The sequence below is a fragment of the Aricia agestis genome, chromosome 10, assembly GCF_905147365.1.
Source record: "Aricia agestis chromosome 10, ilAriAges1.1, whole genome shotgun sequence".
NCBI classification, from domain to species: Eukaryota; Metazoa; Arthropoda; class Insecta; order Lepidoptera; family Lycaenidae; genus Aricia; species Aricia agestis.
In genome coordinates, this window is record NC_056415.1 from 14,680,055 (window position 1) to 14,706,526 (window position 26,472).

The following is a 26,472-nucleotide window of genomic DNA, read 5'->3' on the forward strand; positions in this document are numbered from 1 at the left end:
ACATTTTGATCCTTTTTCTTCCTTTAGCCACTTATTCTGTATGTAAAACATGCAAATATAAAAATGTATCCAATGATCAAGGATATTTTCTGATAGGTAGTCCCTGTCCTATACTTGTGTTACGTTTTAAGTACATACTCAAAGTACAAATTAATGTAACTTACAATTATTATAGGTCTATATCAAATTAGTCGGTTTTTGTCTCTCCTGAAAAGATCGCATAGATTACTTACGTAAAGAATTTGAACGACGTTACGCTATTATCATATTATAATATATTTGAGTATCAAATAAAACGAACGCAGTATTTCAAAATATAAAAATATATTGTTAAATCTTGATATGACTAGAAATACATTTTTGGTCCATTGTAAAGCTAATTATTGTCACTAACTAGTTTGTACAATTATATAAAAATACAACATTCTTGACTAGACCGTATTGTCATTAAAAAACTTTATACAAAAATATTAAATCTGAGCATTCACTACGCTGGGCCCTCGGTAATAATCTCTGCTAATATTACTTTGATCGTAGCAATAGTTACGTTGAGAATAAAATTCTTCGTTATAGTTATACCTATCACCATAATAATATCCGTACTTTGATGGGTTATTATAATTAGTTAAGTAATCGGTAGTATTTGGGCTTTGGTATTTTCTGTTCTTGGCATTTTCAAAGGCATTCTTGAATATCTCGTAGTTGTTCTGATTAAAATAATCTTTGGTATCCTCAGTTCCGTTATAGTTGCAATAATTGTTTGGCATGTAGGGCTTCTGATTGTAATAGTTCTGTGTCATCAGATCGTCTCCAAAACTCGATGGGTTTGTGAAGAAACCACTGCCTGTAGTCGAAGTTATACAATTTCCGCCTTTATTGTTAACAGAAACTGTAACATTACCGACGTTGATAAGAACTCCTTCAGACGTCTGCATGAAGTTACATCCGTTCGAAAAAGGTTTACTGAATCCTTGGAAGTTTCTGTAGCTGCCGTCACTGTTTTTCTCTTCAGTCTTGTTGGGCATAATAAATATTTCCCTAAATGCGTCTTTGTTAGTCTTTTCTGTTGGAAAACTTGTTTTGTCGTATTTGTTATTACAATCGGTGTCACCAGAATTAATGTTGTCTAACGAATCCAAAGTTTGGCTCAAAGCGAAGATATAGTTGTGTGCGAATCTTAGAGTTTCTATTTTCGTCAGCTTCGTATCTTCTGGAAAGGTTGGTAGTACACATCTTAATCTATCCAGAGCTTCGTTCAGCATGTGCATTCTGTTTCTTTCCCTATCGTTGGCTTTCATTCGTCTATTTCTTTTTATTCTTAAAATCTGCGTTGGGCTTTTACATCTCGATACTCTAGTCTTGCTGTTGGCGTATTTTCTTTTCGGTTTGTTGGGATCCTTCGATTTCTTGTTGTCCTTCACAGGCGTCGACGTAATATTAAGTGGCTGGAATTCTTCATACGTTTTAATGTTTTCAATTCTGCTTTGAATCTGGTAATCATATTCATCAGGGAAGAGTTTCCTTCGTATATTCGATTCTTTGACCGGTGTAAGCGATATTCCGAGATCTGTTGCATCTTGTTTGATGGGAGTGCTCGTGTTTGGTGTCCCGATGGATTCGGCGTAGGACCTGTCGAAACCGGAGTCGTTGCTGCAGATGCTGTCGTTGAAGTCGCAGAAATCTTCGAAGTCGTTGCCAAACATTTTTACCTGGAACAAAGAAAAAAATGTTATAATATAAAGGTTGATGCGTGGTAGATTTTTCTTAACATACAATACCTACATAGAAGAAATATTTGTTTATTTATATCGAGGATGCTTCAAAAGACCGACTTTGATAAAGAAAATGTGAGGAAATAGGTAGGTACTCTTGATATAGATTATTTGTTACGTACCACTATATTGTTATGTACTTGTAAGTTGATTACATCGAAAAATAACATCGTTGTCCCTTCGTATCTTGGCTAAAAAAGTAACAGGTGTGTAATCACTCAAGAGTCAATATTTGTATAATTTTCATGTCAAGTCCCCTCTCTCCCCTGGTTGTCCCTTGGCTGCCCCGGGTTGTCCCCTGCCTCGCGTGACCCACGTGCCGCGGAAACCGTGCCGAACTTTATCACTTCCTACTTCCGGTGCCCGATTTCCTGCGTCATAAGTTAATTTGTCGCTACACTTCACGCAACATAATTGCGTCCGCTATTAACTTTGATTTACTTTTGATACAATAATTTCCAATTTATACGCATAATTATTAATTTTAACGCTTATTAAAGTTATTGCTACAACAAAACTGTGATTTAATTAGATTGAAGATAATAACACTATTGTCTTCTTAATTGTTTTGTAACCTTTAATTATTTAAGTGATTGCTAGTAACAAAACTTTGTTATAATTAGATTGAAGATAATTAAACTATTATTTCTTTATAGTATTATTAGTTACTTAACTTTTGTGAATGTTTGCATTATAGCGAAGAGAAACCAAAGTAATCTAAGGAATATTATTTCATATTTTAACAAGTAGGTAAAATAAGAAATTGTCGAAAATTGTCGACTACGATTTACCAGAAGCTTTTAGAGCGATTTTGAGATATTTTGTTACAGCGGCTTTTTAAACAATTACAACTTATGCGTTTATCCCAAAAAGTATGAAGCTACAAGGAAACGAAAATAATTAATTAAGTACCTACCTACTATTTAAATACTATCAAACCTTTTTCTAATCTAGATTATACAACAGTAATTAGGTAACAAAAGTCACTTGCGCCCACAACACACCTGCACATAGCACGCGATTCACGACACGCGACCGACGCGTGACCGACGCGTGACCGACGCCTGCCACCACTTAGGCTAAACCGAAAGTGGTGGAATGTCGTATTGTAACAAGATTATTTGAGAGTTATGATTGAGATTAGTGATAACTGTAATTGATAATCCGTTTCAATTCGTTATTTTGAATAAAAACAAAAAATTCAATCTAGGCCAAAGGAATGCGCCATTTTTTGCTTAATTAATCCGTTAGCAGATACGAAAGCGATTATTAACATTTAAATTTAATTAAAGTCCTCTCCGAATATAATTACTTTTCCTTAGTATCTATTACCCTATTCGAGTATAATTATTTTCTTGTTTTGGTCAAACAATAACAATAATAGCTCCCACACCGGTTTCAGTGACGGTGGCCGGTTTCATTGAAACCGGGCCAGCTACGCAGGAGTAATTTTATAGTGCCCAAGTGTGTGCGCAGTACACAAGAGCACTCTCTATTCCTTTACTCTCATAACCCAGTGGGTCGGAAGACGACTGGCGAGAGACGCAGGACCGACTTTTTACATGCCCATCCGACGCATGGATCATCTTACTTGTAAGACAATCAGGTGATCAGCCTGCATTGTCCTAACTAAACTTGGAAATAACATGTTTCCAACGCGGGAATCGAACCCACGACCTCCGAGGCAAGAGCCACACTTGATTATTTTTAAATTAAGGTGAGCGAGACACAATAGCATAACAATAGATTTCCAAGAATCCACGATCGAAAGATTAACTAGATTCGGTCGCCGCGCTCAAATATGCAATAGCTTAAAACTTATTCTCATTTAAATAAAATACGCGTATTTTGTATTAACAAATTAGGTAATTATTATGTCATACATGATGTACAGTAAAAATATATCCCGAAAACTATTAAAGAGCAGTATTGTGTATCATTACGTTAACATAACCACAAAACGATCCGACACGTTCGCAAGCGGCGTATGCGACTTAGCCGCGAATCAGCAGTAAACGAATAGTTACGGTAACATCCGAAACCATAATCGGTAGTCGGCAAAGACTTTTATTAAACTGAGGGTAGTCGGCCGATTTGTCGGCGTCCTTGCAACGGACTAATCGGCTAGTCGGCCAAAGTTATGATCGGAACATCCATAATATTTTAAATGCGAAAGTGTGTCTGTCTTCCTGTCCGTCTGTCTGTTACCTCTTCAAGCTCAAACCGCTGAACCGATTTTGCTGAAATTTCGCATGGAGATACTTTGAGTCCCGGGAAAGGACATAGGATACTTTTTATCCCGGAAAACGTACGGTTCCCACGCGATAAACGTGTTTTGGCGCAACAGAGTTGCGGGCATCATCTAGTATTTAATATGCCACTAGTAATCTACTTAATACGAATTAAGAATATATTATAGTGCCAAGTTCTAAGGTGAAATGTTTAAAGGGACAGACGTGCGAGTAAGTACGCGGGCTTGTGGCTCGACGATCTTAATCGCCTGTATGTCAGCAAAGAGCCGCGAGCCTGGGGGCATGGTGATCCAGTGTAAGCGATTCGCGTGTGTCACCGACGCGAGCCGAGTAAGTTCGCGAACTTAAAACCCGCGTACTATAAGAGGATTCCACACCGCCCTTTTTTCCATACAAACGTTGTCCCCTGTTTCCTCCCTGGATAATGCTAGTAGAGTTATAATTTTTTTCCTGAATATCTACGGCCACTAATACAATATCCCTATGTTTTCTTTTTTTTCATAATTTAATTATTAAATAAGATATGAACGTTCAAAAACCCAAAAAAATGGCCAGATTTTCCGCTGTGTTCAAACGTCCAGAAAACAGATTTGGCTAGATTATACAAAAAAAGCAAAACATGGGAACACAGCTCAAGCCTTTTTTTAATCTTTAATGAAAAAAGTACTTAAATCGGTTAAGTTTTGGAGAAGGAATCAGGGGACAACGAATCGTTGATTTTCTGGATTTTCTGCAGTTGTCTCTATCGCGTTCTGCGGTATAGGCTTGAGGTAAGGGAGACAGCTATAGATATTACACGTACTTTTTTTTCATTTCTCTAGCCCCTGTTGTATCCTCTTAAGTTCGTACGTCTATCAGGCACTTAGCATGGCGCGTGGGAGCGGCGTAGTCTCGTAGACGCGGCGAGTGCTACGATTACGCGTAGCTGCTACGAAGCCGCTACGAAGATAAAAGCTACAAAATTATTTTTGTCTAACTACCCTTAGGCTTAAAGGTAAGCTTGTCCCTTGTAGGTTGTTCCACAATCCATACGCGTGTATGGAATGGATATAATACTAGCTGACCCGGCAAATATAAATACAACTATAAATACAAATATAAATACCCGCCATATAAATTATTACTAGTATCAATGTAAAAAGTAGATGAAAACCTATTCTCAGGCCTAACGGATGTACATATAAAAGTGCATTAAAATCGGTTGAGGCGTTTTGGAGGAATTCGAGCACATACGCTGTGACACGAGAATTTTATATATTAAATGTTTATTTATATTTTGGCACGATATAATATGGCCTACACAACTAAACTTATTTCTCTTAAGTCTTAATAATAATAACATTTTTGTGTTCGTGACAGAAACACTAATTGTTCGTTTGTTTGTTTTTCGAAATGAATATTATGATAAATGATAATATTCAAACTACAACATTAGGATAAAATTAATCGTTAAGAGGGCGACTAACCCCAAAAATCAAACATCCTCCTTCTCTCTTCACACTCACGCCCATCTTCCATATGCCAGGTGAAAAAGAACGACGCGGATTCATCGCCAAATTAGTTTTTTCTCAATAACTCGATAAATATACAACATTTTAAAAATCCGCTAGGTCGATCTCTCAATGATAGAATTTTATACAACGTGTTAAAATATTAACTTAGTTCAATGCACGGTTATGGCAATAAATGAAAAATTCGTGAAAATTAGATGCATCTTTGTGATTTTTTTCTATCGAGAAAATTTTAAGATATCGTGTTTTTGCTCAGATTGAATTCTCGGAAATATAATGTAGTATCTAATTTTAGAAAATGAAACAATTCGGGGCTTATTTTCAAGTATAAAAATGAATTATAAAATCGACACTTTAGGGTTAGTCGCCTCCTTAAGTAAACATGTATTGTAACATGCACTGGTACGTTTTGATTGTTTAAATTATAGCATAACATCATACTTAAATGATGTGCACTAATCTAATTTTAACTATTTGCCGACGGAAATAATGCGTTATTTCAGATGTAAAAAAAACTGCTATTTTAACATCTCATTATCTAATGTGACGTAAATTTTGAATAAAAAGGTTAAACATTGTTTTTCATATTTTGAACAATGTGTCATACACGAACACCGCAATTTGCCCGCTTTACACCTTTTATAAACATCGAAACACCTAAACGAACAGCACACATCAAAAACATCACAAATCCAACAACAAACAACACTTACTTTATATTAAACACTATACACAACACTATTTCACTGACTAGAACCCATGACTGACATGACCAGAGCTGACATCGGTCTGACATGAACTACGGGCGGCGTGAGGTCGCACCACTATATAAGATGGGGTCGTCCAATGGGGAGTCCCAATTGGGGACACCCATAGAACGTGGGAGGACCAAACCACGCCCACTCTTAGGACCCCAAGTTCTGATATAGTAACAGGTTGCGTATGAATTGTTGTGATAGTAAAAATATTAGTTTTAAAGTTACTAGACTTGTCGTAAATTGTACTGTAATTTTTAAAACGTTCTCCAGAGGGTCAGCACCTCTGATCTGACTATTTAGGATCAGTCCTAATCTAACTTTTGACGTGGGAGAGAAATGCTTTGGCACGAATGGGCAGGTTCAGGGAAAATACCACGGGTTCACAGAAAACCGGCGTGAAACAGCGCTTACGCTGTGTTTCGCCAAGTGAGTGAGTTTACCGGAGGTCCAACTCCTATCCTATTCCCTTCCCTACCCTCTCCTATTTCCTTCCCTACCCTCCCCTATTCCCTTGCCTACTCTCCCCTATTGCCCTATTCCCTCTTAAAAGGCCGGCAACGCACCTGCAGTTCTTCTGATGCTGCGAGTGATCCATGGGCGACGGAAGTCGCTTTCCATCAGGTGACCCGTTTGCTCGTTTGCCCCCTTATCTGATAAAAAAACTGGCTTAAACTGTAGTTTTTAAAAAGTTATAGAAGAAAAATCTAAATCTTCTTATTTAATGCAATATAGTCGTTCCTCGGATCATTCGATTTCCCATCAACATCAAAAAAGTACCTACTCATGCATAAAACCAACGGTTAGAACGGTAGTTCCATGGGAATACCATTTTGTAGCTTGATAGGAAACTAAATTGAACAAGGAGGGAAGCTGTATTGATATCGCATTAAAATAATAATAGGATTGGAGTATAGATCTTAGAAAAATTAAGTAAATATATTATTATACTTATTATAATAAAAAATAAATGTCAGATTAATTTAATTATTTTGTAGAGTTTTTACTAACTAGCACAGTTATAATATTATCTATTTCCAAAGTTATAAATGATACTTTTTAACGCTTTCCGACACCTGTTTGTACCCTTTGCCTATCAAACATAACAAATGTGAGCAATAAAAGTATCTGGGCCAGCGACGGCTTGAATGGGACATTTGTACCGTGTAGGGCCGATCAAATATTGATATAAATCGCTGTCGATACTGACAAAGGGTTAACGGGTCGATTCGACCCGCACTATTAAACCATTAAGTAAAAAATTATTGGAATTTATGGCTGTGCCAGTTATGGTTAAAAAGACTACGCATCTATATATATAAAACTCAAAGGTGACTGACTGACATGGTGATCTATCAACGCACAGCCCAAACCACTGGACCGATCGGGCTGAAATTTGGCATGCAGGTAGATTATATGACGTATGTATCCGCTAAGAAAGGATTTTGATCAATTCTACCTCCAAGGGGTTAAAATAGGGGATGAAAGTTAGTATGTAATAATACTGCTTAACGCGAGCGAAGCCGCGGGCAAAAGCTCGTTTAACTCTAAAAGTAAAGTTTTTGGAAAAACTATAACCTCACAATGTCGTTACACTCACATTCTAAAATATGCCGCGTGGTTATTGGTCAATACTCATCCGTATCATTAGTCCTCCTCCTTCCTCGAGAATTCCTCTATTCGACTCAACCGCAATCCTCAAAAATGACGTTTTGTTAAACAAAATAAATGACATAATTTTTGAGGATATGAGGTTGAGTCGAGTTGAGGAAATTTCGAGGAAATTGCTGATGATACGCGTGTTAGTTTCGACTCTTGAGGCAATATTAACTTAATAATCGACCGTTAAGTTTCGAATACGAGCTTGCAAAATATGCTGCTAGAATCTTCAATACTTTATTACTTAGTACTAAATTTCTGACATTTTATGAACACTATCTTCTAACTACCTTTAACCTATTTCACCTTCAATGATTGTAAGTCAAATTCTTTGACTTGCAATAAAATGTCTGGAAAACACGTAAGCCAAGCGTAAAGTACTACACAGCTTTCCGTACCATTACCACACAAATGTTCAGTCACGGATCGCTTGCAAATCGTTTATTGACATTTTTTCACGCCAATAAAAAGGGTTGATTTACCGAACATCTGCAAGCTTTCTTCTACAACTGTAGAAAATTATATAGATGACGTTTTTATGTGTTAAAATTTTCAAAAACCATCGTTGTAAGTCACAAATAGGAACATTATTTTTAAGAATATATCTAATATAAAGACGATTAAGTACAAGTAGAACAATAAGAAACCAACTTATTAGGCAAGTCTTAACTATTCTTTAAAGCAAGCATGCTCAAAATATTAGCAACTTCTTCTACTTGGGTGCATGGCTTAGTATGCTTTATATATTTTAAAGAGATCGTACTTTTAACATCATTTCTGCAACATGACTGTACAGACACTGTTTCTAAACATTTGGCTTCGTGCCTCTTTTTGGAACTGCCTATTAATCATAAACAACCCCTGTCTAAATCTCAAAATTATAACAGTGCTGTTTAAAATAATAAATAAAACGCGCGGGGTCGTTAGTTACTCCGACGTCGTTACGGTCGAGAGCCCATGAATGCATTACTACACCAGCTCCAAAGGGTTAGTAGTGATGTGTCTTATATCGATATAAAAAAAAAGATCTAATTATAAAGATACATAATGTCCACACAACGAAACTCGTATGGCCAATAAAAATATTAAATGTGTCATGAATAAAAAGTAGCCTTTGTCTTATCCCCAACTCAAAGTAAGAAGTTTAACGAACAAAAATTTCAAGCTTAACTAGTAGCTTTGGCGTTAGAATATTCTCATCTTGTCTGCCATAAGAAATATTGGCATTGGCAAGTAGCAATCCAAAGCAATTTGAAAGAACAGATAAAACCCATGCCAACACATCACGAACATTGACTTGACATAACCTGAGTCCTGACCAAATAACGAAGGTCCTCCATTAATTAATTTCTCTAAAGGTGTTCGTTTAATGATTTTTTATAAATAAATCGACATCGATACACGAAAAAAAACTTTTAATCGACACAGCACATCCCTACGTCAACCCTCGTCGCGCGCCCCTACGTCGCCACCACCGAGCATAATTCTGCGGACTTAACAGATCGCGCATTCACATCATTATTCGCTTATTTCAGGCCTATCAGCCGTTTATTTACTTTACACTTACGTATTTCTACACTTTCAATTTACATTTATGTAAATTCAACTATTTTCAAAAGTTGATTTAATTCCATTTTTTAATTGAAAATATTGGGCATAGCTCTGGGCAAGAAATAATTTTACCGTTAAACCAGTTTTTGGAGAGTTATTCGACAAAGTTAAAAATATAGGTACTGCTATTCTCTGATTTCATTTGTTATAGTTATTTTCAATGTTTAGTATCTAGCTTTGGTTTTTATGCACACAAAGGTGCCTTTTTGAATCTTGTGTACTGCAATTACTGCAGTTGTAGTATTAACAGTAGTAACGAACTTAATAAAAATAGAAAACCCTAGCAATTTCAAATAACGCAACTTCAAAATCTCTTCAATAGACATCAAAGATTAATAAAACCTGTGCTAAGTCTTCTCCAGACGGTAAAGCAAACAAGATACGTTATTACATTTTAAATCCAAAAACAAACATGTACGTACAAAATATTTAGCTACTTAATGCTAACATGACGCTAATCTTTTAAATATTAAAACATTTACAACTCCGGCACTAATCCTCTGCCAAAAAATCAATGTTCCATTGTGGAGTTTTTAAATGTTAAAAGTTTTGTTGTGAAGGGTTAAGGTGGGGTTGTAAATAATGACGCAGCTAGTCGCCCTAAACGGTCGCCCATCAAAGGGTTGAGTGCTCAAACTTGCTAAAATTCAATACCTTTTGTCTCGTGACGTCAGAGTTAAGTTTTTTAATCGATAGAGAACAAAAGAACAAAGTAGTTGTGCAATAAAAATATCTATGCTAATATTATAAAGCTGAAGAGTTTGTTTCTTTGAACGCGCTAATCTCACGAACTGTTAGACTTTGATGTATATCTGACTGGATTTTTATGTAATTTGAAAGAGTTAATTTAGTAGATAACGGGAAAAAAATTTAGTAGATAACGGGGAAGGACATAATGTCATTTTATCGGAAAATGAAAGGTTTCCGCGTAATTCCTCGAATATCTTGTTTTGAATAAGGAAACGCAGGTACATAATTGAAAATAGTGCTACGTGGGTGCGCGCGCGCAGCGTAGTCGCTCTACGATGGTCTACGGCGCGCCGCCCAAACAACACGTGTGCCAAACAAATATTATATTCGCAAATATTACTAAAATAATATTAAAATGGCAATTATTTACACAATTGTGCCATTCGCTATCTAGAAATGGCCGATCCAAAAATAATTCCAGCTTAGAATAAAATTGATAAATGGCTTATCCGTATTTACATAAAAGGTGTTTGAAGTGGGTGAAATGATAAGATAATGATGGAAACAAATTCGGCATTAAAATTGCTTTTATTAGAACTCAAAATTGCATACAGTTTACGCGCGGCGTAGAGCGCTACGCATGATATCGGTGAACCAAACTATTACTCATAACATAAATCATAATAATAGAATTATTATCACTAAAATATTTTATAATAATATCAGTCGGTTTATTTTTATATGAGGCACGGCAGTTCCGCCGCCAAGTCCAGCATTTTTCTTTGTTTTAAAATATCCAACAGCAGTCACGTCTAACGTAACCGTCGCAGCGTAAAAATTTTTAAAAGCCATAATATAATGGACACATTTATAAATTATAATTCAATATAATGAAAAATAAAGATTCATTATTTTGCCAGAGGTTTTTTAGAATAAGTAGCTAGCGATAGGCCCAGAGACTTCTAAAATAATATAATGATATTAGAAACAAAATCGTACTTATAAATTAAGATTTACTTCGTTGGTGTCGAGACTGCGTTATCGAACTGAACTGTCTTATATTTTGTGAGTACAGGTAACATATTACTTATATTATATAACTAATATAAACAGTACTTTTAATTAAATATGAATTAGTGTGTTAGTGCAAAACTATCGTTCTTCGGAATTTATTAGTATAATAGTATCTATTGCAGAATTATTCGATTTAGGTGTTTGGTTGCCAATTTCATTGAAACCAGGGAAGCTTGCATTTTTATCGTGCCCTTAAGCAGAGTACAAAGATACCTTCTGTTTCTTGACTCTAATAATTCAGTGGAAAGAATTTTATTTTTTATTTATTTATTTATTAAACATTCATACAACTATCATTATACAGACTAATATCCAATTCGATAGCGTAGTAAATAGATTAATAATTCATGTATAACATATTACTGATGTGTCACTTTTGTGAACTCACTCAAAGGACATATGAATAAGTCCAACTTATTGTTGACTTTGTTAAGTATGACCGACACGATCAGACGCAGGACCGACAGTATAATTATGTACATTCATTCTGAAACAATCATTTAGTGACCACTGATCAGCCTGCATTGTCATGTAAGTCCTAATCCAACTTGAAACAATATTTTTCAAACACTTGAACTGAAACTACGTGAGTTCGACAGGTAGAATATAGTTAATAGCGTTTTCGGCATTTACGCCTTTAGTCCACCGACGTGGCGAAGCGAACTGCAAAACAGCGGCGAACCGATTTACTGTCTCATCCGCCACACGACTATGCGTTATCTATACTGTGTTATTATAATTGAGAAGAGTCTGTTTGTTTGTTTGTTTGAACGCGCTAATCTCAGGAACTACTGGTCCGATTTGAAAAATTATTTCAGTGTTAGATAGCCCATTTATCGAGAAAGGCTAAAAGTTATATTCTATCACGCTAAGACTAATGGGAGCAAAGAAATAAAAGAAAATGTGGAAAAAATAGGGGAAATTATTTGAAAGGGCTTATTTGAACGTGCTAATCTCAGGAACTACTGGTCCGATTTGAAAAATTCTTTCAGTGTTAGATATCCCAATTATCGAGGAAGGCTATAAGCTATATTTTATCACGCTAAGACTAATAGAAGCGAAGAAATAGAGAAAAATGTGGAAGAAACGGGGGAAATTATTTGAAAGGGCTTATTTAAACGCGCTAATCTCAGGAACTACTGGTAACTGGATCAATTTAAAAAAATCTTTCAGTATTAGATAGCCCTGTTATAGAGAAAGGCTATAGGCTATATTTTATAACGCTTCAGATGTGAGCGAAGAAATAGAGGAAAATGTGGAGAAAACGGGGGAAATTATTTGAAAGGGCTAGGGGCTAGGGCTTCAGATAAGAAGTAAACCACGTAAAGGATCATAGGCTTTTTGTGGACAAATTTTTCTGTGAAATGTCTAATTTACGCGGGCGAAGCCGCGTGGAACGTCTAGTTATATATATTGCATCTCGCTCTATTCCTATTTCGCATTGGTTTCGCAGATAAATTTCGCAGTTCGCAGCGTCGGTGGACTAGAGGCGTTAGAACTGCCACGGGGCAGGACAGGCAGGGTAGGCAGTAAAAAGATACGGAAATAGCCGAACAAAACCGGTGATCCACTAAGCACACGTATTATTGTGCGCTTTTATAATTTTGGACGTGACGGTAATATCCGAGTGGACGTTCGCGGTAAAACTCTATATCTCAGGGATGTAAAATGTATGGAGCTAATTAGATCTATATGAAGACGCTTTTTCTGTCGGCGATAACGTTATAAGTTATAACGTGCACGTACATCGTGCCGTAGAGATCCGGATAATTTGGATTTTTAGGACTACGAAAAATCCGGATTTTTATTTTAAAAACCTGTACTTATTTTCGGTTTTTCCTGAAGTCTTCCCAATCATCAGTTGCTCGCTACGGAGCCAAGAGATGGACCTAGTAAATAAAAATATTTTCGCCTTCTCTTTGACTTTTCTACTCTACTACAGAGCAGAAACTTTCCTACTCTACTAAAGAGGAAATTAGTGGCTCCAATCTGAACCACATCGTTCAATATATTGGCAGCACTGGGTTGGGGACGGTACTATGATACGAAAGAGTTACAACAGATCCTAAAGGGTCCAGGGGCCGTACCACGAACAACGCCGTAAATAGCCTTTTTTGTCGCCCTGTGCGAGCTTCTATATAAGTGCACCTTTGTTTTTTAACCGACTTCCAAAAAGGAAGAGGCTATGTGTTCGGCTGTGGATATTTTTTTTACTACATTGGGAAACATCTCTGGGGCGCAGCGGAAACTTATCGGGAGCAATTCGAAAAATAAGGATCTGTCTGGTCTGGCCATTCTTGCGCCCCTCAGAGTCTACGCCCTGTGCCTGGGCTCCGGCACTGGGTATTTACGGCACTGACCACGAAACAGTTTTGAGACTCAAACAATCGAACGAAAATGCCGCATTCTACTCCATTACGTGAAACAATGTAATGGGATCTGTACTTCCAAGAGGAGGCTGGACGGTAGAACGGTGATCATCACGGGTGGTACTTCGGGCATGGGTTTGGAGATCGCGGTAGACCTGGCTGAAAGGGGAGCCAGGGTGATCGTGGCCTGCCCCTTTGAGGATGAAGGCGAGACCGGTACGAAAGCCATCATCCAAAGAAGCGGCAGCGACAACGTTGTCTTCAAACTACTGGATCTATCCTTGATGTCCTCCGTACGGAAATTCGCAAAGGACATCCTCGAAAATGAAAGGAGAGTGGACATTCTAGTGAACAATGCTGGAACCTGCGCGCGCCAACAGTTCCACACATCTGACGGGCTAAACTACATCATGGCTGTCAACTATTACGGAGCCTACCTTCTAACACTCCTACTGCCTTTGCTACGAAAATCCAAAGACGAACCAGCTAGAATCATCAACGTATCGTCTGTACTACACTATTTCGGTCTTATAGACATTGAAAACTTAAATTCTGTGAATCGCAGTACGTCAGCAGTACGGGTATATGCCAACAGCAAGCTATGCCTGACTTTATTTACTATGGAACTAGCTAGAAGGATAAAGAGTAACGCGATAATTCATGCCGTAGATCCAGGGGCAGTCGGAACACCAATATACCTTACCTTTGCTGGGAAAATCGGTATACTAGCTACTATAATATTAAAATACGTCCAAAAGACTCCTTGGGAGGGTATGCAGACTGCGCTCCATGTGACTTTAGATAGAGAAGCGGGGAGTACCAGTGGCGGCTTCTATAGGAACTGTGAACCTGCTAGAGCCAGAAAGACAGCTTATGATGAGAAATTAGCGGGTAGACTGTGGACGGAGTCGGCTAGACTGGTCAATCTAAGTGAGGAAGACGTACAGAATTTGCTTTACAAATGATTGATGCACAACTAATAAAAAATGAAATAAATCTGTTATTTCTAAAACCTCTGATTAAGTCACATTTTTTTCAAAATCCTTTTTTTTACTGAAAATGTTTCTTTGCCGGTAGATGCACATCCTGGGTAAAAATTACGCAAGTCAATTCACATTCCTTCCTATTTAAATAATACCACGAAAAAGGTACGTTCATTGATTAAAACACATGAGTCCAGTGACTTCAAGTTCAGGACTGCATTTGGAAGTCATTTTATAATTTATATCTTGAATTAAGTAATTTTATAACAACATCTTTAGTTGAAAATAATCAAAATGGAAATGTATGGGGAATTTGACTGCGACCTTAAGAGGATACACCAGGGGCGAGAGAAATTGAAAATAGGTATTTGAAAATGTATTGCTGTCTCACCAATCTCAAGTCTCCCATAGGAAAATCGTTATAACTTCTAAACTATCTGACTTAGAGCATTGAAATAAAGAATTTATTTAAGATGAAAACCTCCTCTATTTTTTTTAAACAAAAAGGAACCAGTTTAATTTGCCAATTTTTTCACAAAAAGCCATTAATTAAAAAATACACAATTTTTTTCTTAAACTTTAGTTTTTCTATGTTTGACTCCACGAAATTTATAACATATTGCCTGTGTAAGCGTAGTCCACAAGTTTAGCTATCAAATGAGATCTTTTTTATCTTCATAGGATATTAACATGAGAAGTACTGGTCAGATTAGTGTGAAAGCCCGAGAAAAACTAAAATGGCTGCCATTTTACAACCGTGAGAGAGAGTAAAATTTGAGAGCCAATTCGTCGATAAAATATGCCATAGATCATGACATTAAAGGATCGGACACCGGTGTCGGGACACATTGTATATACCTTATAGACTAACACACATAATATCATTTATACTAAAACTAAACACGTGGGGCGCGACGTGTTCGGAAGTCGTCCTCGGAACCTCCTGTAGACGACTCCAATCGGCCAGAACTCCTCCTTCTCGAAGGTCGGTAGATGATGCTTCGGGACCCTCACCACAAAGGAGCTAAAATTGACTTTGTGGCGGGACTCCAAACGCTCGACCCTCAAGACGAAGTGGGTCTTGCTCCTGATGTAGTCCACGACCTGCTCGACCGTCGTGGACCAGTGCAGCCTGGACACGTACAGCGGCGTCGCGGGAGTCTCACGCCGCAACGGCTGCTCGGGTCCTTCGGGTGCGGTGCCGCGATGGTTGCGGACGACGGGTTTCTTCTTCTTCCTCTTCACTCTTATAAGCCCGTCATTATCGCACTTTCGGTCCTTTTTGGAGAGAGGACACTCTTTTGCAGGAGTCTCCTTTTTCCCTTTGTTTTTTGAACGCGGGGGAGGAGGCGGGGGGCAAGCGGCGACACTTGCGTAGTTCAGCCGCGGCTCCGTTGCAGGCGGCGAGCGGGCGGCGGGGGCAGCGGCGGCGATGACGTGCTCGTGCGTTGACGTACGTCGTGGTGCGCAGGTGATCACGTTCACGTGATCACCTGCGCACCACGACGGCGGGTGACGAACGCGGCATCAGGTGACCTACATATTGAGTTACCAATCTTTAATTGTGATAATCCATTACGTAGATCGCTGATCATAGACTCTGATGCCTGCGTCTACCTCGAACTTCGGCCAACTCTTCTTTCAGGAACCTGATGTCCTTTAAGAGGGTGACGGCGTCGATGTGGTCCAGCGTCACGGGCGGCAGCTTGTGCAGCTTTTTCGCCACAAAAGCCGGCACCTCATCCGGATCCGTCTGCTTCAGCAAGGATATTATATCCTGCAAGCTTCTTTCAGTTCCATCCCTCCGTCGCGATGGCTTATTATAATTCTTGTCTGATTTTGTGGAGTTGAGGTTATTTACCTTGCATCATAAATTAATGGATGAAAAGTATTACATATTCAATTACGTACCTCAACAAATTTATTGCAAGTGGGTTGCCTAAAAAATTTCAGTCCAGAATACTTATAAAAAAATATATACTTACTTATATATTTTTTTTTTACATTTAGCTGGTTTAGTTAATAGACAAATTCTATACCAATCGAAAGTATGGATAATGGAGCCTGTAGAATATGAAAACGTTAGGTTGTTTATTTGGTATCGAATTTGTCTATTAACCAAACCAGAAAAATGTATTTTTTTTTATTCTGGACTGTTTAGGCAACCCACTCCCAATTAATTTGTTGCGTACGTAATTGAATATAAAATACTTTTCATTCATTAACCAGCTCGGTAAAGGTCCTTCTATGAAGGGAAAGGGATCCTAGGCGATATTGCCATATTATTTCAGTGTGCGAAAAGAACCTAGAGAACCAAATTCAAAACTATTGATATAGGTATGGGATTTACATTTCCTTATTCGTAGTAGGTGATCAGTCACCTACTACGAATAACTTTAATACTCGAATAAATTTTGTGTCAGTACTTGGGTATGATCAAAATCTGCTCTAGAGACGATAGCTGTGATAGCATCAGGTTACTGTTTAGTGTGTTCTGATTCTTCTTATTAAACAAAACTACTTGAGTGGTCTTTTTATTGTTTTCGTCAATAATTTACAAATTGATAATATGTATTATGATGGCGAAATAAACGTCGATGGCTGCTGAGAGGTAACATCGTAATTATTTTGGAGCCGATTTTGTTTAATTTTTTTAATAGCAGTCAAGATGTCCATTTGCAATTCGATTTTTTCCGATTCTGACATATCTTTTATGTACGGTGTGAATGATTGAAAAAAAATTTCCTCATCAGTTAGTTGTCTTTGTGGCTGTGAATTCTGGCACTTATTATTTTTTAATTCTTCTAGTATCAGCTGCAGTTCAATATTATCTAAGTTTCTATTAGTAGTTGCACTTTTTTTGGATCTTTTCTGTTCCGGTGACTGAATTGTTTCTATTTCTTCATTTGTTGACAAATCTGGTGTAATATAATCGTCTCTGTTCGTCGCATCTTCCTTAATAAAAGAACCATTTTTGGGACTAGTTAAGGAGTCATCTGTATTTTCTTTTTTGTAACATTTTAATAAAAAGTCAAGATGCCTCCCATATACATAGGTTTTTTTAGCTCCTTGTCCCGATTTTGTTTTAAGTGACTTGAAATAAGCATCTCTTACATAAGTCCACTTAGTTGTTATTTTATATCCTGAAAAAGTAAGTATGTACGTGTAAGTAGTTAATTACATTTTCTGTTTCAGGTACCTAGCAAGTAGTTCAACATTTACAGACTTATACTACTATTATAGAATAGGCATAGCAACCTTAAGCAAAATAATATTTTCTGTCTGCCAAAATATATGGTCTACAAAACAGAAACACCTACCAAAACCAACGAAACAGACATGGGAAAAAGTTACACATAACTTCTCAGTTCCCTATGTGCATAGGAGCAATTGACGGCAAACATATTAGAGTCCAGAATTTTCCACATACAGGTGCATTGCATTATAACTAAAAAGGATATTACTCGGTTGTACCATATTGTACTTATGGCTGTTTGTGACTCTGAGTACAATTTTTAGGGTTCCATACTCAAACGGTAAAAATGGGACCCTATCACTGAGATTTCGATGTCTGTCCGTCTGTCTGTGAGTCTCCAAGCAGCAAGCTGTAACTCAAGAACCACTATAGCTAGACTTCTAAAATTTTCACAGATTATATATGTCAGTTGCCGCTATAACAACAATGTTGTCTAATAATATATTCTGGATGTGGTGTCCGTACAAGCTTTGCAAATTATTTTGTATCTGATGTTGGAGCTTTACCCTGGCAATTACAAAAAATTTGATGTACATACATAACCTTACAGTTACTGAATTTTTGACTTCGTTTAAGCCCCTGATCGACGGACGAGTAAGACCGTGGTTTTATGGCTTGTCGGTGAAGCTCGCCGGTGTATCATTGCAAAACCACGGTTTTGAATACCGCCGAGCCTGGCTCGCGGCTCGTCGTCGTGCTATATTTTTTACTCGGCCCGCCATGCAAAACCGCGTGTCGATCACGGCCGGCGAGCCGAGCCGTCACTTTTCGGCGACAGCGCTAGAGGACGGATGTGCGCCAGAAGAGGTTTAAAGGTGTCACTAAAGATAACAACTCGTTGTACGATTCCTCAGACATTCTCAGATAATTTTGGTAATCAAGTGGCTCTGCTGCCAATTCTTGAATTAAATCTTTTTTTTTTCGTCTACCCTCGGATGACATAGCAGTGTTGAATTTGGTATCGCTCTTATTAATTTCTTAAAAAATATTAATTAGACAATTCAAACTATTTACCTACGAAAACAGGACACTTCAAGTGAATTTTGTTGGCGCGGTATCCATTGTGATTTGTGGCGTCACTTCAAAGAAAAAGTGTTAAAAAATGAAGTGCTTTAAGTGTGAAGACGATTTTAATGACGACAATACAGTGCAATGTGATGGATGTAAAAGAAATGTCTGTTTACAATGTAGCAACCTTACCAGTAGTGAAGCACGCGTTATGGGGCTGAAAGGCAAACGGACGCTATTATACCTATGCGCTCTTTGTCGCGAGGCACTATTTCATGTTCCGAAGCTGATAAAGGCTTACGATGGCCTACGTGAAGAGCTTGATGAGATTAAAACTCTTCTTAAGAATCCGAAAAGTACTACTCCGCCCGTACATGAACTACAAGTACCCCCAGCCCCTGTGAAATCCTCAACGGACACAAACACTATCATGATGGAAATCGCTGAGCGGGAACGCCGAGCTAATAATGTGATTATAGTAGGAGTACAGGAGTGTAGCTCAGATTTAAGTAATGATAGAAAAGAGCATGATAATCTAAAAATTAAGAATATATTCCTGGATATTAGCAAGAGTGGCAATCTCGATTATAATGCTTCTGTAGTATCTGTGCAGCGCCTGGGTCGCCGGGAAACCGGAAAACACGTTAAGGTGGTCTTTTCCTCGCGTAATATTGCTATTGGAGTACTAAAAAATAAAGGTAGTGCGAGCAAGGAAATAAGGATTTATGATGACAAAACGCCCATGCAACGAGAACAATTGATGGATCTCAGAGAGGCACTTAAATCTAGGATTGAAAAGGGGGAAACAGACCTTACAATAAAATATGTAAAGGGCTCCCCAAGAATAGTTCAACAAAAAAACTAATACATAACACTAATACAAGCCCATACACTGACTTTACATTTTGCTATACTAATTTATTCTCATTACCACCCAAATTTGATCTTTTTCTTCAATATATCAATGCAAAAAAGCCAGCAATTGCCATCATAACAGAAACATGGCTTAATAGTAACGACCGTTCCTGTTCCTTTAATATATCAAACTATACTCTATTTAGATTGGATCGCAAACATAAATCAAAAAGGAGTGAAGGGAAAACTAGAGGTGGCGGTGTTGCCATGTATACAGGGTTACCTCGTAAGTCGACCTAGATCCTTTAAGGGGCTATAATTTAGATCATTTCTGACTGATTTGACTATGAAACACCCTATCCTAAATCCAATGGTTTTCGAGATAAACTAATTTTAAGTATTTTTCATAAAAAGTCCATTTTTTGCCTTTTGTTGTATCTCCTTTTTGTAATCTGAGGCTCTGGTATGTTTGTTTATACGTTTTATTTTAGGAGATAAATTGCTTTATCCATTACAATAAAAAAAAATACAATTGCAGAATAAAATGAGTCGTAAAAGATGGAGAAAAGTGAAAAATCAAACAAGAAAAAAACCTAAGATGTGTCTTTCTTTAAGCGATACTTAAAAAAAATCTATGGAAGTCTGTTTGCAGATGAGCTTAAAAACATCTCCGTTTTGTCAGCTATCCAAAAAGGTATAACATTATAGGGTAATAGCAGTTTTTATTACAAAAAACTCAGATGATAGCCTCCCCGGGCATTGAAATAAAAATATTAGTTAGTTCTAAAAATTAAACAAAAAAATGTAAACAGTAAATATTTATTAAATTTTGTTTTTACAGTTCATTTTCTACGTGTCCGCCTCTGTTTCGGACATAAATTCGCATTCTTTTTCTCAAAGCACTTTTAACTACTCCAGTTGTTAGTGTAGTTCGCATTTTATCGGCTGCATCAATAATCTTTTGGCGTAAAACTTCTACACTCGTTATGGGATTGGGGTCGTCATACACCAAAGTCTTCATGTGTCCCCATACGTAATAGTCCATGGGGGTTAAGTCGGGACTTCTGGCTGGCCATGGTGTAGGTCCACCTCTCCCAATCCACTTATTGGGATACGTCGTATCTAGCAATTGTCGGACTGATCTTCGGTAATGTGCAGGACAACCGTCGTGTTGAAACCACATATTTTGGGTGATTTCCGCCGGTAAGTCCTGCAATAGTTGTGGTAATTCTTCAGTCAAAAAGTTTTCATATGTTTCTCCATTTAAATTTTCGGGTAGAAAATATGGGCCAATTAAATGGTTACAAACTATACCCATCCACACATTCAAACTAAATCGCCTCTGGGATCCCTTTGCTCTTTTCTTTTTTGGATTTCCGTCTGCCTTTGAGGCCCAATAGTGAGCATTGTGGTAATTTGTTATACCATCTTTGTCAAATTTGGACTCATCAGTCCACAAAATGCGTTTAAAAAAATTTGGGTCTTCTAAATCGGCATGCAGCATAAATCTGCAGAAATCCAATCTCCTCACAGGATCGCCTTCTTCGATGACTTGTACGGGCGTGTAATGGTATGGGTATAAGCCAGCTGTATGGACGGTGGACCACACTTTCCACTGCGAGCATCCAAGATCTCGGGCAACAACACTCGTTGTTGTAGTTGGATCTGATCTAAATCGTTGTACTATATCGTTATCTTGTTCGTCGTCATCATTAACACGTGGACGACCCAGGTCAGACCGTCGTCTTGAAACTGAACCAGTCTCTCTAATTCGTCGGTAAACTCCATCAAACACACTGACATCTGGGGCGCGGCGGTTAGGAAACCGTCGTGTGTATTCGGCACGAGCTCTTGATGATACACCATCGCAATATCCGTAACACAATAACATGTCAGCATATTCCTCGTTCGTATAGGCCGCCATTTTCAACAGTTCCAAATCAGAAGCACAAAACAAAGTCCACAAAGCAAGCACAGGTAGTCACGAAGATAAAACGGGATCAGTCCAGAAATACAAGCCGAGTCAAAAAACAGAGAGAGCACAGAGCAAGAATCGCATCTACCACGGACGAATCGCATGAGCAGACTAAGCTAAATCTTTTGTTTAGTCATCCAAACTCCAAAGTAACTCGTACACTCCAAAGTAACGTAAACTATCTTTTTTCTCACTCCCACATACACAAAACGTATCTCATCTCGCTCGCACGTATCCTATTTCAAACAAGGATACTTAACAAAAGACCGGAATTTTTGCTACCTGTGGGCCTTTTAACAAAGTTTTTTTTATGAGGTTTTGATGTTACCCTATAATGTTATACCTTTTTGGATAGCTGACAAAATGGAGATGTTTTTAAGCTTATCTGCAAACAGACTTCCATAGATTTTTTTTAAGTATCGCTTAAAGAAAGACACATCTTAGGTTTTATTTTTGTTTGATTTTTCACTTTTCACCATCTTTTACGACTCATTTTATTCTGAAATTGTATTTTTTTTTATTGTTATGGATAGAGCAATTCATTTTCTAAAATAAAACGTATAAACAAACATACCAGAGCCTCAGAATAAAAAAAGGAGATACAACAAAAGGCAAAAAATAGACTGTTTATGAAAAATACTTAAAATTAGATTATCTCGAAAACCATTGGATTTAGGATAGGGTGTTTCATAGTCAAATCAGTCAGAAATTATCTTAACTATAGCCCCTTAAAGGATCTAGGTCGACTTACGAGGTAACCCTGTATAAGAGACAATTTTAATGGGGTTCCTATAATAGCCAATTATAATAGGAGATATATGTGCGATGAAGTGGAAGCTCTTTACATAGATATACAATATAGTATATACCACTTTCTTGTTGTAGGAGTATACAGAGCAGACGATACCAATGAAGATATATGGAGACCTCGAGACACCAAGCTCTACTCCAACATTTTAGAAGCGGCTAAAAACAATACAATTATAGTTGCCGGTGATTTAAATCACCCTGCTATAGAATGGCCAATGAACATAAGCCAGACATTACCTGGTCCCGCACTACTCTTTAGAGAAATGTTTATGGACAGTAATCTTACACAGCTTGTAAACTTCCCAACAAGATTTAGAACAAATCAGACCGCCTCACTATTGGACTTGATAATGGTTAATGAACACTCTTTTATCTATATATTTTTATATTAAAAAGCGATCACTGTGTTATTGAATTCAGTACCCAACTTCTTATAAAAAGACATATAAATAATCAAAAGTTGCAAAGACCATACCATTTGATCAATTATGAAAATTACAATGCAGATCTTGCCACACACTTACAAAATGTGAACCCGAACTGTAACACAGAGGAACAATGGTTACAATTGCTGACAGCAATAAACGTCACCACGAACAAACATGCCCCGGAAAGACTTATCACATATAAAAGCCACAATAAACCTTGGATCAATAAAGACATTTTGAAACTTATCTCCAAAAAGAATAAGCTCTGGAAGCTACATAAACAGACTAGACTAAATGAGGACTAAGAAAGATACCATGAAGTGAATAATAGATGTGTCTCACTTACAAGAAAGCAAAGATTTAACTATGAATCAAGAATTTTGGACCACGGTGAGAAGGGATTTTACTCATATGTTCGGCAGAGTCTCCTCAAAAGTTGGCATACCTCCCGCTATGAGAAACCCGAATGGAGATCTTGTTACAAATCCAGTGGACATAGCAGAAATATTTCGACCTCGGTACGCAGCTTCCTATTTTACCTAAACTTACAAATGAATTGAGTGATATTGAATTCACAGCTACAGATGTTACAAAAGTAATTGCAGGACTTAACACTCACTCATCACCTGGTCCAGATCAAATTTCATGCAGTATTATTAAGAGCTCCAGCAATTTACTAGCCCAACCATTAACAGACATAATGAACAGCTCATTCCGCTCTGGTGTAGTGCCTCAAGATTGGAAAAAGGCCATTGTAACACCAATTTTTAAAAAAGGAGATAAGACTGATCCCAAAAACTTTCGACCTATAAGCCTTACAAGTGTAGTGGTGAAAATTATGGAAAAAATCATCTCTGAAAAAATGAATACATTTTGGCATAGGGAGGGAGTGATCTCTGCCAAGCAACATGGATTTGTCAAGAAAAGATCAACCATAACCAATCTACTGACATGTGTACGTTTTTGGTGCAATGAACTTGATAATAAACACCCTGTTGATATCATATACCTGGATTTTGAACGTGCCTTCGATAAAGTTTCCCATAAACACCTTCTTTTGAAACTTGAACACTTTGGAATAAGAGGACGGCTTCTAAACTGGATTAGTAACTACTTGAAAAACAGAACATTCCTAGTTCGAATAGGTAACTCTCTTTCCAACTGTAAAGCAGTGACAAGCGGCGTTCCACAGGGCTCGGTGCTCGCAGCAGGCCTGTTTGGTATGTATGTAATTGATCTAATTGCAATGATAAGATCTCACTCAGCCTTCTTTGCTGATGATGGCAAATTATTTGCTAACCCTCTAGGAAGCTCTAATCAAATACAGGATGACCTTGATCGGATACTTACTTGGACCAAAAACTGATTATTAAGTTTGAACTTAACAAAGTGTTGTGTTTTGCACTTGGGAAACAACAACCCAAAATTACAGTACACCATTGACGGTTGTCCTTTGACCTCTACTAACTCACAAGCAGATCTGGGAGTTCAGATAACACACAACTTAAAATAGGATCAACATATTGCCAACATTGTCAAGAAAGCCAACTCGTTTGTTTACTTGGTTAAGAGGACCTTTCAAGTTGTAACAATTGACCTTTTTTTGAAAATATACAAAACATACATAAGTCCACTACTGGAATATGGATTCCAAATTTGGAGTCTATACTTTCATAAGGATATTGATCTTTTAGAAAGTGTACAAAGAAAGGCAACAAAAATACCGAAAGCACTTCGACATATGAGCTATGAAAATAGATTAAAGGCATTGCGCCTCACGACGCTAGAAGACAGGCGCTTTCATGGAGACCTCATAGAGACATACAAAATACTAACACATTGTTACAGCGTACCAGAGCTTGAAGATATTTACATTAGGAAAGATGTGAAATTCAGGTCAACTCGAGGTCATCATCTCAGACTAGAACGTACACCAGCGAACTCGCTTGTAGCTCACAACTTCCTAAGCAATAGAGTTGTGCAGACTTGGAATATGTTGTCCTATGATATTGTATCCGCACCAACTGTTAACAGCTTTAAAAATAGACTTGACAAATGGTTGATGACAAATAAGTCCTGCAAAAGAAATTAATAATGAGTGTGTGAATTACAACACTGTGTGATATGGTCATTATCAGCTAAATGCTGCTAGATCATTAACAATAAATAAATAAATAAATAAATAAATGGGTATGTGACAAAGCTTGCCTTTTTTCAATCCAACTTTTAACCCAAACTTTAGGGTGTTTTCTTTTTTTTTCATAACTGCGTAATATCCTATGGCGAGATAACACAAGACTTCAGACTCGGAACAAGACATGTTTGCGACTGTTTTGCTTGCTAATCGATCAGCACCAACGAGCCGCGAGCCAGGTTCGTCGGTATTTAAAACCACGGTCTTACTCGCCCGTCGATCACCCACTTTAGCTTTAGGGACCAACACTGGGAAACATTGTATGTACCTATAGATGTACTTAGAAATGCTGAAACTATGTAAAATGATGCTTAATAAAAAGTAACTAACCAACTTCTTTTTTTTCGTCACTTGATAAATTCATATAATTTTCTTCGAGTAATTGGAATATCTCCAACCATGCCTCTTGTTTAAGGATTTTATCCTTAAATTCCTCTATGGATTTGTCCCATATGCATGGTCGCATTCGCACGAGTTCTATTAATGTTATAATATCGTATTTAAACGCCATTTTTAGGTCCAGTCGTGTTCACAAAATACAAATTAGTAATTACTAACGGAGAAGAACATTAACTGGCAGAAACTGCTGTTAGCAAGACCGCCTATTTGTACATTGTGTGTTGTCTAGACTTCAAAATAAAGTTTTAAAGTTTTCCTTTATTGTTTTGTTTATGTTTATTAGTTGTACAAATTGTCAAACGGCTGTCACTTCTCACAAGGGCACAGAATATAGGTAATATATTAAGGAGTGAGCACACTGAGACGGGCCGTGCCAGGGCTCAGCGTGCCGGGGCTCATCGCAAAAATCCGCATACAATTTGTGTGGAAGCGGATGCGCGTATCGCACACTGTGTCGGGGCGCAGTGGATTTCCGCTTCCATACAAATTGTATGGAGGCTAGGATCTTAGCTTTCTAAATGTTATTCCACTTGACTAAATTTTTTAGGATCCTAGCTAGGACTTCCTAGCTAGGATAATCAAATCAAATCAAAATCAAAAATATTTTTATTCGGAGTAATTTTTTTACAAAAACTTTACCGAACGTCGATACTACGGTGCCTACCACTGGTTCGGGAACTAACCCGGCGAGAAGAACCGGCGTAAGAAACTCGCACGGGGCCATCTTTTACTAAAAAGATGGAAAATTACAATTTAAAACATATACAGTACAACACGGTCACATTAACCTGACGCACCACTGGAATGTATATGCAAGCTTCGTAATGACGTAATATAACAATATTATCACTAAGAGCTATTTACAATAGGA

At 37.6% G+C, this 26,472-nt stretch overlaps 2 protein-coding genes and 1 long non-coding RNA gene across 3 annotated transcripts; 1 reads left to right on the forward strand and 2 right to left on the reverse strand.

Moving 5' to 3' along the window:
* Positions 1–470: 470 nt before the first annotated feature.
* Positions 471–1,703, reverse strand: LOC121731110 (basic helix-loop-helix neural transcription factor TAP). Its single transcript, XM_042120454.1, has one exon. The coding sequence runs from the start codon at positions 1,701–1,703 to the stop codon at positions 471–473; it is 1,233 nt and encodes a 410-aa protein (XP_041976388.1).
* Positions 1,704–5,917: 4,214 nt separating this feature from the next.
* On the forward strand, positions 5,918–14,658 carry LOC121731218 (retinol dehydrogenase 11-like). The gene is made up of 2 exons (XM_042120573.1): positions 5,918–5,937; positions 13,695–14,658. The coding sequence occupies exons 1-2, from the start codon at positions 5,918–5,920 to the stop codon at positions 14,656–14,658; spliced, it is 984 nt and encodes a 327-aa protein (XP_041976507.1).
* A 2,536-nt stretch (positions 14,659–17,194) lies between these two features.
* Positions 17,195–25,805, reverse strand: LOC121731111. Its single transcript, XR_006036192.1, has 2 exons — positions 25,533–25,805; positions 17,195–17,819 (listed from the first exon to the last, which is right to left on the reverse strand). It is a non-coding gene; the product is annotated as an uncharacterized LOC121731111 (long non-coding RNA).
* Between the last annotated feature and the right edge of the window lie 667 nt (positions 25,806–26,472).